At 44.2% G+C, this 13,504-nt stretch overlaps 1 protein-coding gene across 1 annotated transcript in view; it reads left to right on the forward strand.

The window, feature by feature from the left end:
* The first annotated feature begins 237 nt into the window (after positions 1-237).
* LOC124778420 (nephrin-like) overlaps positions 238-13,504 on the forward strand; it is a 159,389-nt gene continuing 146,122 nt past the window's right edge. The window contains exon 1 of the mRNA XM_047253642.1: positions 238-410. Within this exon, the coding sequence (XP_047109598.1) occupies positions 238-410 (173 nt within the window). The remainder of the gene's footprint in view (positions 411-13,504) is intronic.

The following is a 13,504-nucleotide window of genomic DNA, read 5'->3' on the forward strand; positions in this document are numbered from 1 at the left end:
GTTTCAACAAGTTTCCTACTAGTTGTCTTCAGGCTCAGACAAGTTGATAAGTGGGAAACTTGTAGAAACGTTGCCTCAGAACGACGCCTTGACTCGGCCCATAACTCAAGAAGTGTTCATTATCGTGTTGACTCTGTTCCGTTGAGAGCGACTTTGCGTGAAGCCTCTCGCTGTGACTACCGCAGCTGGCGCGCTGGCCTCTCACGGTGCCGCAGACAGCTGCTACGATGGCCAGACATGAGTGCCAGACTGGTGATTTCTGTGTCACGGTGTGTTGCAGGACCCGCGGCGTCCGTGGAGGCTGTGGAGGGCCGCAGTGTGGCTCTGCCGTGCAACGTGACGCCGCCCCGGCACGACAAGCTCTACATGGTCTTCTGGTTCCGCGACGACCAGGGCTTCCCACTCTACAGGTGAGCCGCTAGCACTTCTCTGCCTCGCATTACCTTGGTATACCTCATTAGGTCCGGAACACGCTACAGAATCTGACTACTGACCTATTCGCGTTATTTCTTCACTATCCAAGACCTTAGATCATAAAGTCCACGACCAGCTAACAAACTACCTATCCACAAATATCTACTAGACGAACACCAATCAGGCTCCTGTAAATATCGCATCACAGCATCTGCTTTATTAAAGACAACTGATAACCTGAATCTTGCCATCGATGCACGAAAGGAGACTACTTTGTGCTTCTTAGACTTCAGCAACGGAATGGACAGTGTCTAGAAAGGAGGATATCAGATGAACATCAACAAAAGCAAAACGAGGATAATGGAATATAGTCGAGTTAATTAGGGTGAAGCTGAGGGGATTAGATTAGGAAATGAGACACTTAAAGTAGTAAAGGAGTTTTGCTACTTGGGGAGCAAAATAACTGATGATGGTCGAAGTAGAGAGAATATAAAATGTAGACTGGCAATGGCAAGGAAAGCGTTTCTGAAGAAGAGACATTTGTAAACATCTAGTATAGATTTAAGTGTCAGGAAGTCGCTTCTGAAAGTTCAAAATGGCTCTGAACACTATGGGACTCAACTGCTGCAGTCCCCTAGAACTACTTAAACCTAACTAACCTAAGGACAACACACACATCCATGCCCGAGGCAGGATTCGAACCTGCGACCGTAGCGGTCACGCGGTTCCAGACTGTAGCGCCTAGAACCGCACGGCCATTCAGGCCGGCTTTCTGAAAGTATTTGTATGCAGTGTAGCCACGTATGGGAGTGAAACATGGACGATAAATAGTTTGGACAAGAAGATAATAGAAGCTTTTGAACTGTGGTGCTACAGAAGAATGCTGAAGATTAGATGGGTAGATCACATAACTAATGACGAATTATTGAATAGAATTGGGGATAAGAGGAGTTTGTGGCACAACTTGACTAGAAGAAGGGATCCGTTAGTAGGACGTGTTCTGAGGCATCAAGGGATCACCAATTTAGTATTGGAGGGCAGCGAGGAGGGTAAAAATCATAGAGGGAGACCAAGAGATGAATACACTAAGCAGATTCAAAAGGATGTAGGCTGCAGTACGTACTGGGAGATGAAGCAGCTTGCACAGGACAGAGTAGCATGGAGAGCTGCATCAAACCAGTCTCAGGACTGAAGACCACGACAACAACAACAACAACAGACTTCAGTAAAGCCTTTGAAACTGGCGACTTCGGCATTTTACTTGCTAAACTTAACAGCCTAAATTTCTCGACAAGTGCAGTTCAGAGGATTCGCTCATACCTGAAGTCTCGCCAGCAAAGTGTCACATCAGCCACCGTAAAGTCACAATGGAGTTAGGTAGTATTAGATGTCCCCCAGGGTTCGGTATGAGGTCCTACACACTTCTCATTGTACGTAAATCATGTGCCATCACTTTTGTCCTACTACAAATACCACATGTACGTTGATGACCGCCAGTTGTATCTAAGTGCAAAGCCAATAAACTTGAGAACGGCTATCGAGAATCTAAATACTGACCTACGTGCACTATCAAAATGGGCACAGGATGTATGGTTAAAGCTCAAGCCGTCCAAGACTCAAGTGCTATTGGTTTGCAGCTGTTCAATGATTCAATACTGGATGAACAAATCTGTTATAAAACTTAATTTGATTGTCTTGTCTAACTACTTTGTGTGTTAGTTCACTTGCCTATTATTTTCAATTAGACACTAGCTCTAAAAAGGTTATTTTTATGCGCTCTATGTAATAGTATCCTAGTTGTTTTCTTTCTGTTGTGTAACCTCCTCACTGTCTTCGTTTCTGTATGAAATTTATCCCAAGTTTACCTCATACTCTATAAAAGTCTACGCATTACCAAAACTGTGTACTCACAATTGTTATCCATCTTACACTCTTATGCTAAACTTTGACTAAACAGAATCTAATATAAACTGAACAGTAGCTAATCTGAATGCAACTTGTCTTTATGTTAAATGCGCAACTGAAGTGAAACAATTATCTGACCATAATCAAAATTTCCAGTTACCTCGCACCTTGCAACATTATTATAGATTTCTCGAAGTACAACAGCAGATAACCATTTGAGAATGAAGAGTATATTCAAAAGACAGATTAAAACTTCGCGTGATCTTCAAACATAACATTGGTCTGAACAATAGTATGCTTAACAAAGTGAACAATGATTTAAAGCGGGTACAATATTAACAGAGAAATTCTATAAAAATCAAACAGTTTAATAGATTAATATGTTAATCCATGACTCAGGGAAGTGGGGTGGTCCTTGTCTAAGCACCGAACAAGCTAACCAGCTGACAGTAATCATTCCGACAAATAAGATGCGCAGCGCTGCAGTCTTACCTCAAACTTCTTCTCCTCAAAACCAATTACATTACTCAAAATTTATTGTTCTTTCCCCTTTCATTGTACACATCATATTCATCCTAGCCGTCCTTTCTTCATCTAACAGGTACAACCACAAGTCCACACGACGCTACCAGCTACGTCCATCTCCCTGCCACACTTCAACTAAGAACGTATCACACTGCGAAGAGGCAAAGACTGTGCCACGACAAGACCAAAGATTGTTTAACAGTAGCGTAACTTCCACTCTCTCTGAAGCGCACATCAGTGACACATAAAAATCGAAATTACATGACCACCTTACATTCCAGTGTAAGCTGTCTATGCCTATCTCAGCCCTTTCTATCTCCGCAGAAATGTGTGGCTGACGAAGAGCTGCTCGATCATTGTAACACATTCTTTCTAACTTCCCACGAACATCGTGCTAGTGTGACTGCTCATGAGTCATTCGTTCTGCTAATTTGATGCCATTTCTTACAACCGTCCTCGTCCATGCATTAGAGTCCCTGTCAGTGAGTTGGGTCCGGCTGCTCTTGCTTTTTTGGAGTCACCAGTCCTCTGACTGTTATTACGCACCCCGCCACGAATTTCTGTCACGTGCCAACACTTTCTTCTCAGAGTAGCGCTTGCAAGCTACGTCCTCAAATACTTACTGGATGTACTCCAAACTCTGTCTTCCTCTACAGCTTTTACTCTCTACAGCACCCTCTGGTACCATGGAAATTGTTCGGTGATATGTTAACACATGTCCTATTAACCTGTCCCTTATTGTTCTCAGAGTGTTCCATACATTCCTTTCTTCACCGATTCTGCAGAGAACCTCCTTATTCCTTATTTTATAAGTCCACCTAATCCCATTTAATTTTCAACGTTCTTCTGTAACGCTACAACTCAAATGCTTCAATTCTTTTCTTTTCCGGTTTTCTCAGAGTCCATGTTCCACTACTAATCTGTGCTCCAAACGTACATCCTCAGAAATTTCTTCTTGAAATTAAGGACTATGTTCGTCAGCAGTAGAGTTGTTTTGGCCAAGCGTGCCCTCTTTGCCTGTCCTAGTCTTCGTCTCTCACGGCTTATTTTATTTCCAGGGTAGCAGAATTCCTTGACTTTGTCTACTATGTGACCACCAATTATGACGTTAAGTTTCTCAATATTCTCATTTCTGCTACTCGTCATTACTTTGCTCTTTCCTCGGTTAATTCAGATCCACATTCTTTGTTCACTAAACTGTTTATTTCAGTCAACAGATCTTACAATTCTTCCCCACCCTCGCCGAGCCGCGGTGGATACATTGTTTCCCATCAGATGACCGAAGTTAATCACTGTAGGCATAGCCGTAACTTGGGTAGGTGATTGTCCACGTGAGCCACTCGCTGTTCAAATCTGTGTGAAATCTTATGGGACTTAACTGCCAAGGTCATCAGCCCCTAAGCTTACACACTACTTAACCTAAATTATCCTAAGGACAAACACACACACCCATGCCCAAGGGAGGACTCGAACCTCCGCCGGGACCAGCCGAAAAGACCATGACTGCAGCGCCTAAGACCGCTAGGCTAATCCCGTGCTGCTGACAGTTCTCCCTATGCCTTTACTGCACAGAGGACAGAAGGGGTCGTGGGATAAAGTCCCTGATCACCAGTCTTTGCACCAATGTCCTGGATTAAACTCCAAACCTCTCCGCTATGTCTCATGAAGTGAGCACGGGTGACGCTGTTGATGCTAATTTGTCTATCGGATGTGGAAGTTTTAAGTTTGGCGGTCCCCTTGCTACTATTCGAGAGGATTCATCATCATTCAGCATATACGTGGCACCATACACATTAGCATCTATAGGGTGTTCCAGGAGGAGTGCTCAGTATTCAGGAATATGATGGGAACGATGGCCCGAAGCAGAAAAGTCTAGTAAACATGGGTTCCTGCAGTGGTAACATCTGTTCCCGCGATCTCACCGATGTTAAGCGCTGTCGAGCTTCGATCAGTGACCATTTGGATCTGCCGAACGCTGTTGGCAAGTGGGGTGCATTCAGCCCTTGTAAGGAAGGTTGAAGAGCTTAGTGACTGAGAAGTAGCCGTTCCGGTAGTGAAAACTGACGACGGCTGGGAGAGTGGTGTGCTGACTACAAGACCCTCTATATTTGCATCTGGTGACGCCTATCAGCCGAGGAAGACACGACGGTCAGCCGGTGCCTTTGGGCCTTCCGAGACCTGTTCAAGAGCTATGAGTTCCTGTTCAATAGAGGAGATTTGCTTCACAGCAGTGAAGATGAGCAACTGCTCATAGCTCTTAAGGTATGCACTTTAGAGACATATTTACTGGGCATTTTTTCTTCTTGGGGGGGTTGGGTTGTTTGAGGAAGGAGACCAGACAGCGAGGTCATCGGTCTCATCGGATTAGGGAAGGATGGGGAAGGAATTCGGCCGTGCCCTTTCAGAGGAACCATCCTGGCATTTGCCTGGAGTGATTTAGGGAAATCACGGAAAACCTAAATTAGGATGGCCGGACGCGGGATTGAACCGTCGTCCTCCCGAAAGCGAGTCCAGTGTCTAACCACTGCGCCACCTCGCTCGGTTTTTTTTTGTCCATACTACAACCTCGCAAAATATGGAAAGCAAAGAGCTTGCAGTACAAGAGATTTGTTGCACAGTAACGAAGATGGAGAAGTACTCATAGCTCTTAAGATAAGCATTTTAGAGCCCATGTTTACAAGAGCTTCCTGCCTCGAACGATCGTCCCTGTCATGTATCTGAATATTGACCTTTCCTCCTGGGACACCTTGCACATTTAACAGTTACACTTAAACAACACACCAGGCTCACACTTCCCGAAGGAAAGATGCCAGTGGATGCGAAAGTCCAATTCTAGCAGCTGAGCCTGCCTTTCAAGATCTCCCAGCCAATGGTGCGATACGACTTTACTCTACTGTCACTAAGGATATCAGTTTCATCAGCGGCCCTTATCATTGATATCCTTTGACACTGCGCCGCTTTAGAAGGGCTGAAATGGCCCTGATGTATTTGATACTCAGGTGACATCCACTGACTACTACACGTTCGAAGTCACTCAGCTAATCGACCCCTTCTGTTGTTTCTGCTGCTCTGCTGACAAAAATATACTCCCAGTCTCTTTTTATACTGTCAGGTCCGCCTCTGGTGTCATCTAGCGGCCGATTCTGCATTACAAAGGGGTGTCTGGGCCCTTTTGTCAGATACTGTACATAGATGCAGACGTGTTTTATTTATGTATTTATTTCATCTGACCTGATTAGGGCCGTCTGCCCCTCCCTTACTTCGGACCATGATCTCGCACGTACAGTGCATTTTTTGCATTATAGTTACCTAATAAACAACAAGTTTAATATGAGCATTAGTAGTAAAATGATCTGAGTGTCTGAGGTGGCAGTGTGAGTAAATTATATTGAACATCAACTAATAAACTTAATACTGGCATATAGGAGCAGAAACAATGGAGGTAGTGTCTACGTTCAAATATCTTGTTTCCATGATTTCTGCTGATTACGACTGCAGCCACGAAATCAGTCAAACCTTGACATGGTTTTAAGTAATAGAGATATAACTTTGGAAACAAAGATCCGTATTGTAAGGGCTATGGTCTGTCCATTTGTGATGTATGGATATGAGACCTGGACCATTAGAAAGACAGGAAAGCGAAGAGTAGTGTGTGGTGTTGGAGGAAACTTCTTAGAGTCTCATGGACTGCAAAAAGAACGAATAGGTCAATATTAGAGCAAATAAAACCAGAGTGCTCCCTGGAAGGTCTGATACTAAAACAAAAGCTTTGGACACATCATGAGAAGACATGCTTCACTGGAAAAAACACTAATGATGGGGAAGATCGAAGGTACTAGAAGAGGAGAATGTCAGAGGATGAGATGGATCGATGGCATCACAGAAGTAATTGTTCCAACGTGGAAAGCCTACGGGAGAACGTGCAGCACAGAAGAAATTAATGTACTTCGGTTCATGGGCTCATGGAGAGTCGGAACTGACTAAATGAATAGAGAAAGCGAGAGCTGCTGCAACTGACAGTAATAATAATAATAATAATAATGAGGATGAGGATGATAATGCTAGACATAAGAGGAATTTGTAGGTGTACAAAATAGATCATACCTGCTATAGCGAGTTATGAGGAAACGAAATTTTAGGGAACTACGTCAGCTAAAAATACTGGATATGAGGCAGATCAGACTGCAAGGAGTGATGTGCAAGGGTAACGGGTATGTACAGGGACAATGTTAACCATTATTGTTGCTTTAGTACCTATGTCACTAACTGTGTTCTGAAGCTGGAAATCTTCTGCTACTGCTACTGAGAAGGACTTCGAGAAAGTAACTGAATGATGGGGCAGTACAGAATGGATTCACCTCTGATGGGAACGGGTGCTTCTGCTATGTTGAACAAGGACGTTGAAATCGAGGGTAGACTTGGATAGTAGTCATTGATGAGACAATAGAAGAGACAGAGAATATGGAAATCTCTGCACTTGTCAGCAACAGCCAGGGTATGATGCTAAAATGTGATCAAAGTGTCGAACATCACATATATAATGAACACAGGCACTCGTAACCAGTTACAGCCGCCCTGAGCTATCCTGAGAAAGGCCTTGCAGGATAACATCGCTGTAATCAATTACTGGAAGTTCTTTTTCAGGTCAAGAGATAAGGGGTTTGTTCTATATTTTTGAAGGTTATGGAGAGATGCTGATATCTTCTTGCACACTGCAGTTATGTGCTCAATCGATTTTAGATTTTCATCTGTTATTCCCAGTCTCTGTGCTGAAGGAAGTTGATATTTATCCCAACTAGGGTTAAAGATACCAGGAATTCCCAACATTTCGGGCAAATGAGCCTAGAATGACCAACCAATACTGCTTGGGTTTTGTATGGATTGAGCTTTAACCGTATATACTGCGCTCGTTTTGATGGTGTACACGGGGCAGTACCTAGATTCTCGATAGCCTTTTTCAAGTTTGTTGGTCTTGCACTTAGATACAACATCAATTTGCAGTCCGACGAAACTGACGACTCGTCATTTGCGTGTAGTGAAAAGAGTATAGGACCGAAAGCTGAACCCTGGGGGTCGCCTAATACTACCAGCCTCCATTGTGACTTTATGGTGCCTGACATGAAGCTTTGCTGGCGAGACGTCAGTTATGAGCATAATCACTGAACTGCACTTGTCGAGAAATTTAGGCTGCTAAGTTTGGTAAGTAGAATGTAGAGGTTGCCAGTATCAAACGCATTGCTGAAGTCTAAGAACCACATGATAGTCTCCTTTTGTGCGTCGATGGCAAGCTTCAGGTTATCTATTACCTTTATTAAGGCAGGTGCTCTGTTGCTATATTTACAGAAGTCTGATAGGTAATCGTCTAGTAGATGTTTATAGTTAGGTAGTGTGTTAGCTGGTCGTGGACCATACAATATGAGACCTTGGATAGCAAGGAATAATACAAATAGGTCAGTAATTGGAGAATGCTCTGCCAACGTCCTTTTTAAGTAGCGGCTTAATTAGTCCGTGTTTCCAGCCTCATTGAAATCGGTTAAGTAGAAGTGAGCAGTAGTGAGCCAATAGTAAGCATAATTTGCACTGTGATGCCATGGTGACTGGTTCATGCTATTCTGATAGGCATGGTGGCGTGTTTGACTGTGTTGCAAGTAACATGCTTTAGATAGAATTTTTTGTGGTTACAGTTCTTCGTTTGTGCTTCAGTTGTGGTTGGAGGTAATGTGAAGTGGTGGTCTGTTCGTCAGCTGGGACAATGAGAATAGCTGCAGCTTTCACTTTGCGTATATCAAGACCACGCATATCTTTCTGTAGGCCAGCTGGTCTACTTCTATTATCGGTTAATGTATGGGCATGTATTTCTCACAGCTTGACTCTGTTCCGGTTCTGCTTGTAAGTATCATGATTTTCAGACGTGGGGCATCATTAAGATGTGAGAAGCGCAGCGTCTCTTAGATTCATGAACTGCTTCAACCCTGTGGCGCATAGCGTTAATAGCTGTTAATGGTCGCTTCTTTGGCGTTTCCAATCAGTCCTGAGGCTGCAAATGCACACAGTTCACTGCAGTGGGCACTCCCTACTGCTGGTGTGTCCTGCATGCATTTGCAGCCTCATGACTGATTGGAAACGCCAGAGAATTGACAATTAACAGTTGTCCACTGCAGTAAAATTCATGCGCCGCAGGGTTAATTATTCACTTAGCGAAGTTGTAGGTTTCTTTCTTTCTTCTCTGGTGTTCAAGGGCGCATACTTGTCGTATACACTGCTGGAAAAAATTAATAAAACCTTGTCGAGGTTTCGAATTCACTCAAGATTTAGTGTCGCAACAGTATGTTACATTTACAGATCAATAGCACAAGTAGTCCTAACGTACCAGGTATTGACCCACACTGAAACACCCATATTAGTAAGCGATGTAGCCTCCATGGGCGGCAAAGTAGGTGTTGACTCTGGCATCCAGTCGATTGTATCGATGGCAAATACTGTCCTGGGACATGTTATGCCACACCTGCTCAACCTGTTCACGTAGTTCTTTGAGAGCTGTGGAGGACAAGTCACGAGTCACTTCTTGCCCTATCATGTCCCGCACGTACTCTATTCCAGACCAGTCCGGAGATCGTGCTGGACAGGGTAGTTGTTACACGTCTTGCACAGCACGTTGAGTTTCACTGTTAAATTGTGGGTGAGCATTATCGTGTTGAAATAACACATCACCTTCCTGTTGCACTAACGGGGTCTGCATGTACAGAGTGATGGTTGGCGTCCCCTCCAGAAACACCAAAGTGAACGACAGTTGTAGCTTACCGCACCTCGGACCATTTTATTTTATTTTTATTTACACGTCAAGTTCCGTACGACCAAATTGAGGAGCAAATCTCCAAGGTCATGGAACGCGTCAGTGCATGAAATTACAACATAAAAGTAATAACAGATAAAAATATATGTTTATGAACCCGAAAAAGTCAGTCCATAAGTTTAAGTAAACGCAATCAACAATACAATAAGAATCAGCTTAATTTTTTAAGAAACTCCGCGACAGAAAAGAAGGAGTGACCCATGAGGAAACTCTTCAGTTTCGATTTGAAAGCGAGTGGATTACTGCTAAGATTTCTGAATTCGAGTCGTAGCTTATTGAAAATGGATGCAGCAGTATACTGCACAACTTTTTGCACAAGAGTGAAGGAAGTCCGATCCAAATGCAGGTTTCATTTCTGCCCAGTATTAACCGAGTAAAAGCTGCTTATGACAGTAAGGAATATATATATTGAGAGGCCAATGTCAAAATACCCAGACTCGTGAACAGGGGTCGACAAGAGGTTCTAGGTTCGTGAACTTACACCACTTATTCCCCGAACCGCCGGTTTCTGAGCCAAAAATATCCTTTCAGAATGGAAAGAGCTACCCCAAAATATAATACCATACGACATAAGCGAATGAAAAGAAGCAGAGTAGACTAACTTTCGTGTCGAACGATCGCTGACTTCCGATACCGTTCGAATGGTAAAAATGGCAGTATTAACTCTTTGAACAAGATCCTGAACGTGGACTCTCCACTACAGCTTACTATCTGTCTGAACACCTAGAAATTTGAACTGTTCAGTTTCACTAATCATATGCCCGTTCTGTGAAATTAAAACGTCAGGTTTTGCTGAATGGTGTGTTAGAAACTGTAAAAACTGAGTTTTACTGTGATTTAGCGTTGATCTGATTTGATTTTAACAGGAGAGCTAAAACAGCTTAGGTCTAACCCGCCACTGCCCGCACCGAAACTAGGTTTATTGTGCGGTATCGCTCCCTGTACATCTAGTAAAGCCAACCAGTGCCCTTGAATCGTACAAGGAGTCCCTCTACCAGTTTTTTGTTAGACACTATTTCTTCAGGTCTAGTTGTCCCGAAGATTCTGTGTCTTTTACTCTCCAATGCCATGCATTCATAGATTAGGTGTGATGCAGTTTCTTCACCCTCATGACAGATCCTACATTTAGGGTCCTCTTCCATTTTACCCATTGTATGTAGGTGTTTTTTGAAGTTACCATGGCCGGTCATCAGTCCAGTCATGAGTTTGATCTCTTTCCTGTTCAATCCCAGGATTACAGAGCTTCTTTTTTAAAACATGGCCTGGGCATCATTACCTTACCATGTTTTTGTTTATGGACCTTGGTCCAATAACCTACGTGCTGTTTCCTAAGCCAGTTGCCGGCTGGGGTGGCCGAGCGGTTCTAGGCGCTACGATCTGGAGCCGCGTGACCGCTACGGTCGCAGGTTCGAATCCTGCCTCGGGCATGGATGTGTGTGATGTCCTTAGGTTAGTTAGGTCTAAGTAGTTCTAAGTTCTAGGGGACTGATGACCTCAAAAGTTAAGTCCTATAGTGCTCAGAGCCATTTGAACCAGAGCCTAAGCCAGTTCTGTAGTTCTAATTTGATCATAGCCTTGGTGATTGTCAAGACAGGTTCCGGTCCAATAAATGGAGTTGTTGCCCCCATCCTAGCCAATCTATCGGCTTGTTCATTGCCACAGATCCCTCAGTGGCCAGGGACCCACACTAGCTACAGCCTATTACTTCCTCCTAGCTCCACCAGAGCCCTGTAGCATGGTGATTTAGCGTTAGTTTATTTTCTACAAGTCATGAACTTAGGTCATGTACTGCACTACTTGAAACCGAGCCATTGTTGCACACATCCTTTACTACCAAGCTAGCGTCATCAGCAAACAGAAATATTTTAGAGTTACTTGTAATACTTGAGGGCATATCATTTATATAAATAAGGAACAGAAGTGGCCCCAACACTGATCCCTGGGGCACCCTCACACTTGACAGTACCCCACTCAGACCCCACATCACAGCCGATATCAACATTGTGAATAATGACCTTTTGGTGCCTGTTGCTAAAGTAAGAAGTGAGCCAACTGTGAGGTACACCCCATATTCTGTAATGGTCCAACTTCTGGAGCAGGCATGAGTCCTGGGACAGGGCCAGTGTGTTTTGGACGAATGCACTCTTATGATGCAGTGCTCACCAGGTCTATGTCGTACAGACAAACGACCATCACTCGCGTGCAGGCAGAATGTGCTTTCATCGCTGAGGACTGTGGCGTGCCATTCCACCTTGCAAACGATCCTCTGATGGCACCAGTCTAGCCATGCACGTCGATGCTGTGGCGTGAGCGGAAGACGGCTAGAGGTGAGTGTGCCGCTCTTCCCACTGCTAATAACTGGTTCGCAACAGTTCGTGTAGACACATCTGGACTCACAAGCCCTCTTATGTGCGCTGTGGTAGCTGTACGAACTGCCGCTGCTGCCTTTACAATAGGACGATCGTAGCCATTGTCTGTGCAGCGTGGACGTCCAGAACCTCGTCTGTGGGTGTGATGCAGCTTGTCCAACTTGTGTAGCAATTCTCCGAAAGAACCATCCCGCCACTCAGAAGGCCACAATTTGACCTCTTTCAAACTCACTCATTTAGGAATAGGAAGAACGAGTGCATCACTGTGGCATAGTTGCCTGCTTGCCTCAGACGTTTGCAGGATACTGACAAGGGGGAGGCCACGACGTTTGGAACGAGGATTTACTGCAAACTTCGTACACTCGTAGTACTCCATGAGGACAACAAAATGTGTAAGCAGTAGCGCGTAGTCCGCAGCTCGTGGTCGTGCGGTAGCGTTCTCGCTTCCCACGCCCGGGTTCCCAGGTTCGATTCCCGGCGGGGTCAGGGATTTTCTCCGCCTCGTGATGACTGGGTGTTGTGTGATGTCCTTAGGTTAGTTAGGTTTAAGTAGTTCTAAGTTCTGGGGGACCGATGACCATAGATGTTAAGTCCCATAGTACTCAGAGCCATTTGAACCTGCTAGTAGCGCGTACTTCTCAAGCGTTATTGGGAAAATCGCAAGATAATTTCGGTCGTCAAATATATATCTGTGAGTGGCCACTTTTACCATGAAGCGCCGGCAGCCGAGACCTACTACATAGCACAGGTTCTCACCATTCCATCAATGGTGGCGAAGACGAACATGCCCACCTTAGCAAAGTTCTTGTGGAAAGGGGAATTGTTTCGAGTGCCGGTGAAGGCAGCAGTTTTGGATCCAAGCAACATAAGTCCAAAGCGATGGCGTTGTTTGTCAAACGAACATGGAGCATAATGTGTAATGATCCAGAGTGCATTACAGCAAAACTTCACGATATTGTCAGGCCAGAAAGTGTAGAGCCGCCGATAAATATATAAAAAATAAGTTTTAAGCTGAAACACATTAGGGAGTATTATCTTGAACTAAGTTATCTCAGCAAAAAGCTTTTAAACTCCAAAAACGTTAGCTGAAAGACGGAAACATGAAAGGAAACTAAATATGCTGGAATAGCATGGAATGTGGTCTGAAAAAATATCAGTAGTGATGTTCTTTCGTCTGACGTGAGAACAGCGTGGTACAAGGTAGTCAATAACATCATCAGCACTAATGAGAGTCTCTTTGCCATCGGTTTAAGTGACACTAACCTCTGCAGCAAATGCAACCTCGTTGATAGTGTGCCTCATCGTTACACTTGTGGAGATCGGATTATCAACTGGAGGTGCACCAGGGAGAAAATTGCTCAAATAACAAGAACTTCAGCAAACAATGTACCGACTAACAATTTCTTCAGGTCAGACGAAAGTTACTACCCTCAGGCAA

Source organism: Schistocerca piceifrons, chromosome 1 (genome assembly GCF_021461385.2).
Source record: "Schistocerca piceifrons isolate TAMUIC-IGC-003096 chromosome 1, iqSchPice1.1, whole genome shotgun sequence".
Lineage (NCBI taxonomy): Eukaryota > Metazoa > Arthropoda > Insecta > Orthoptera > Acrididae > Schistocerca > Schistocerca piceifrons.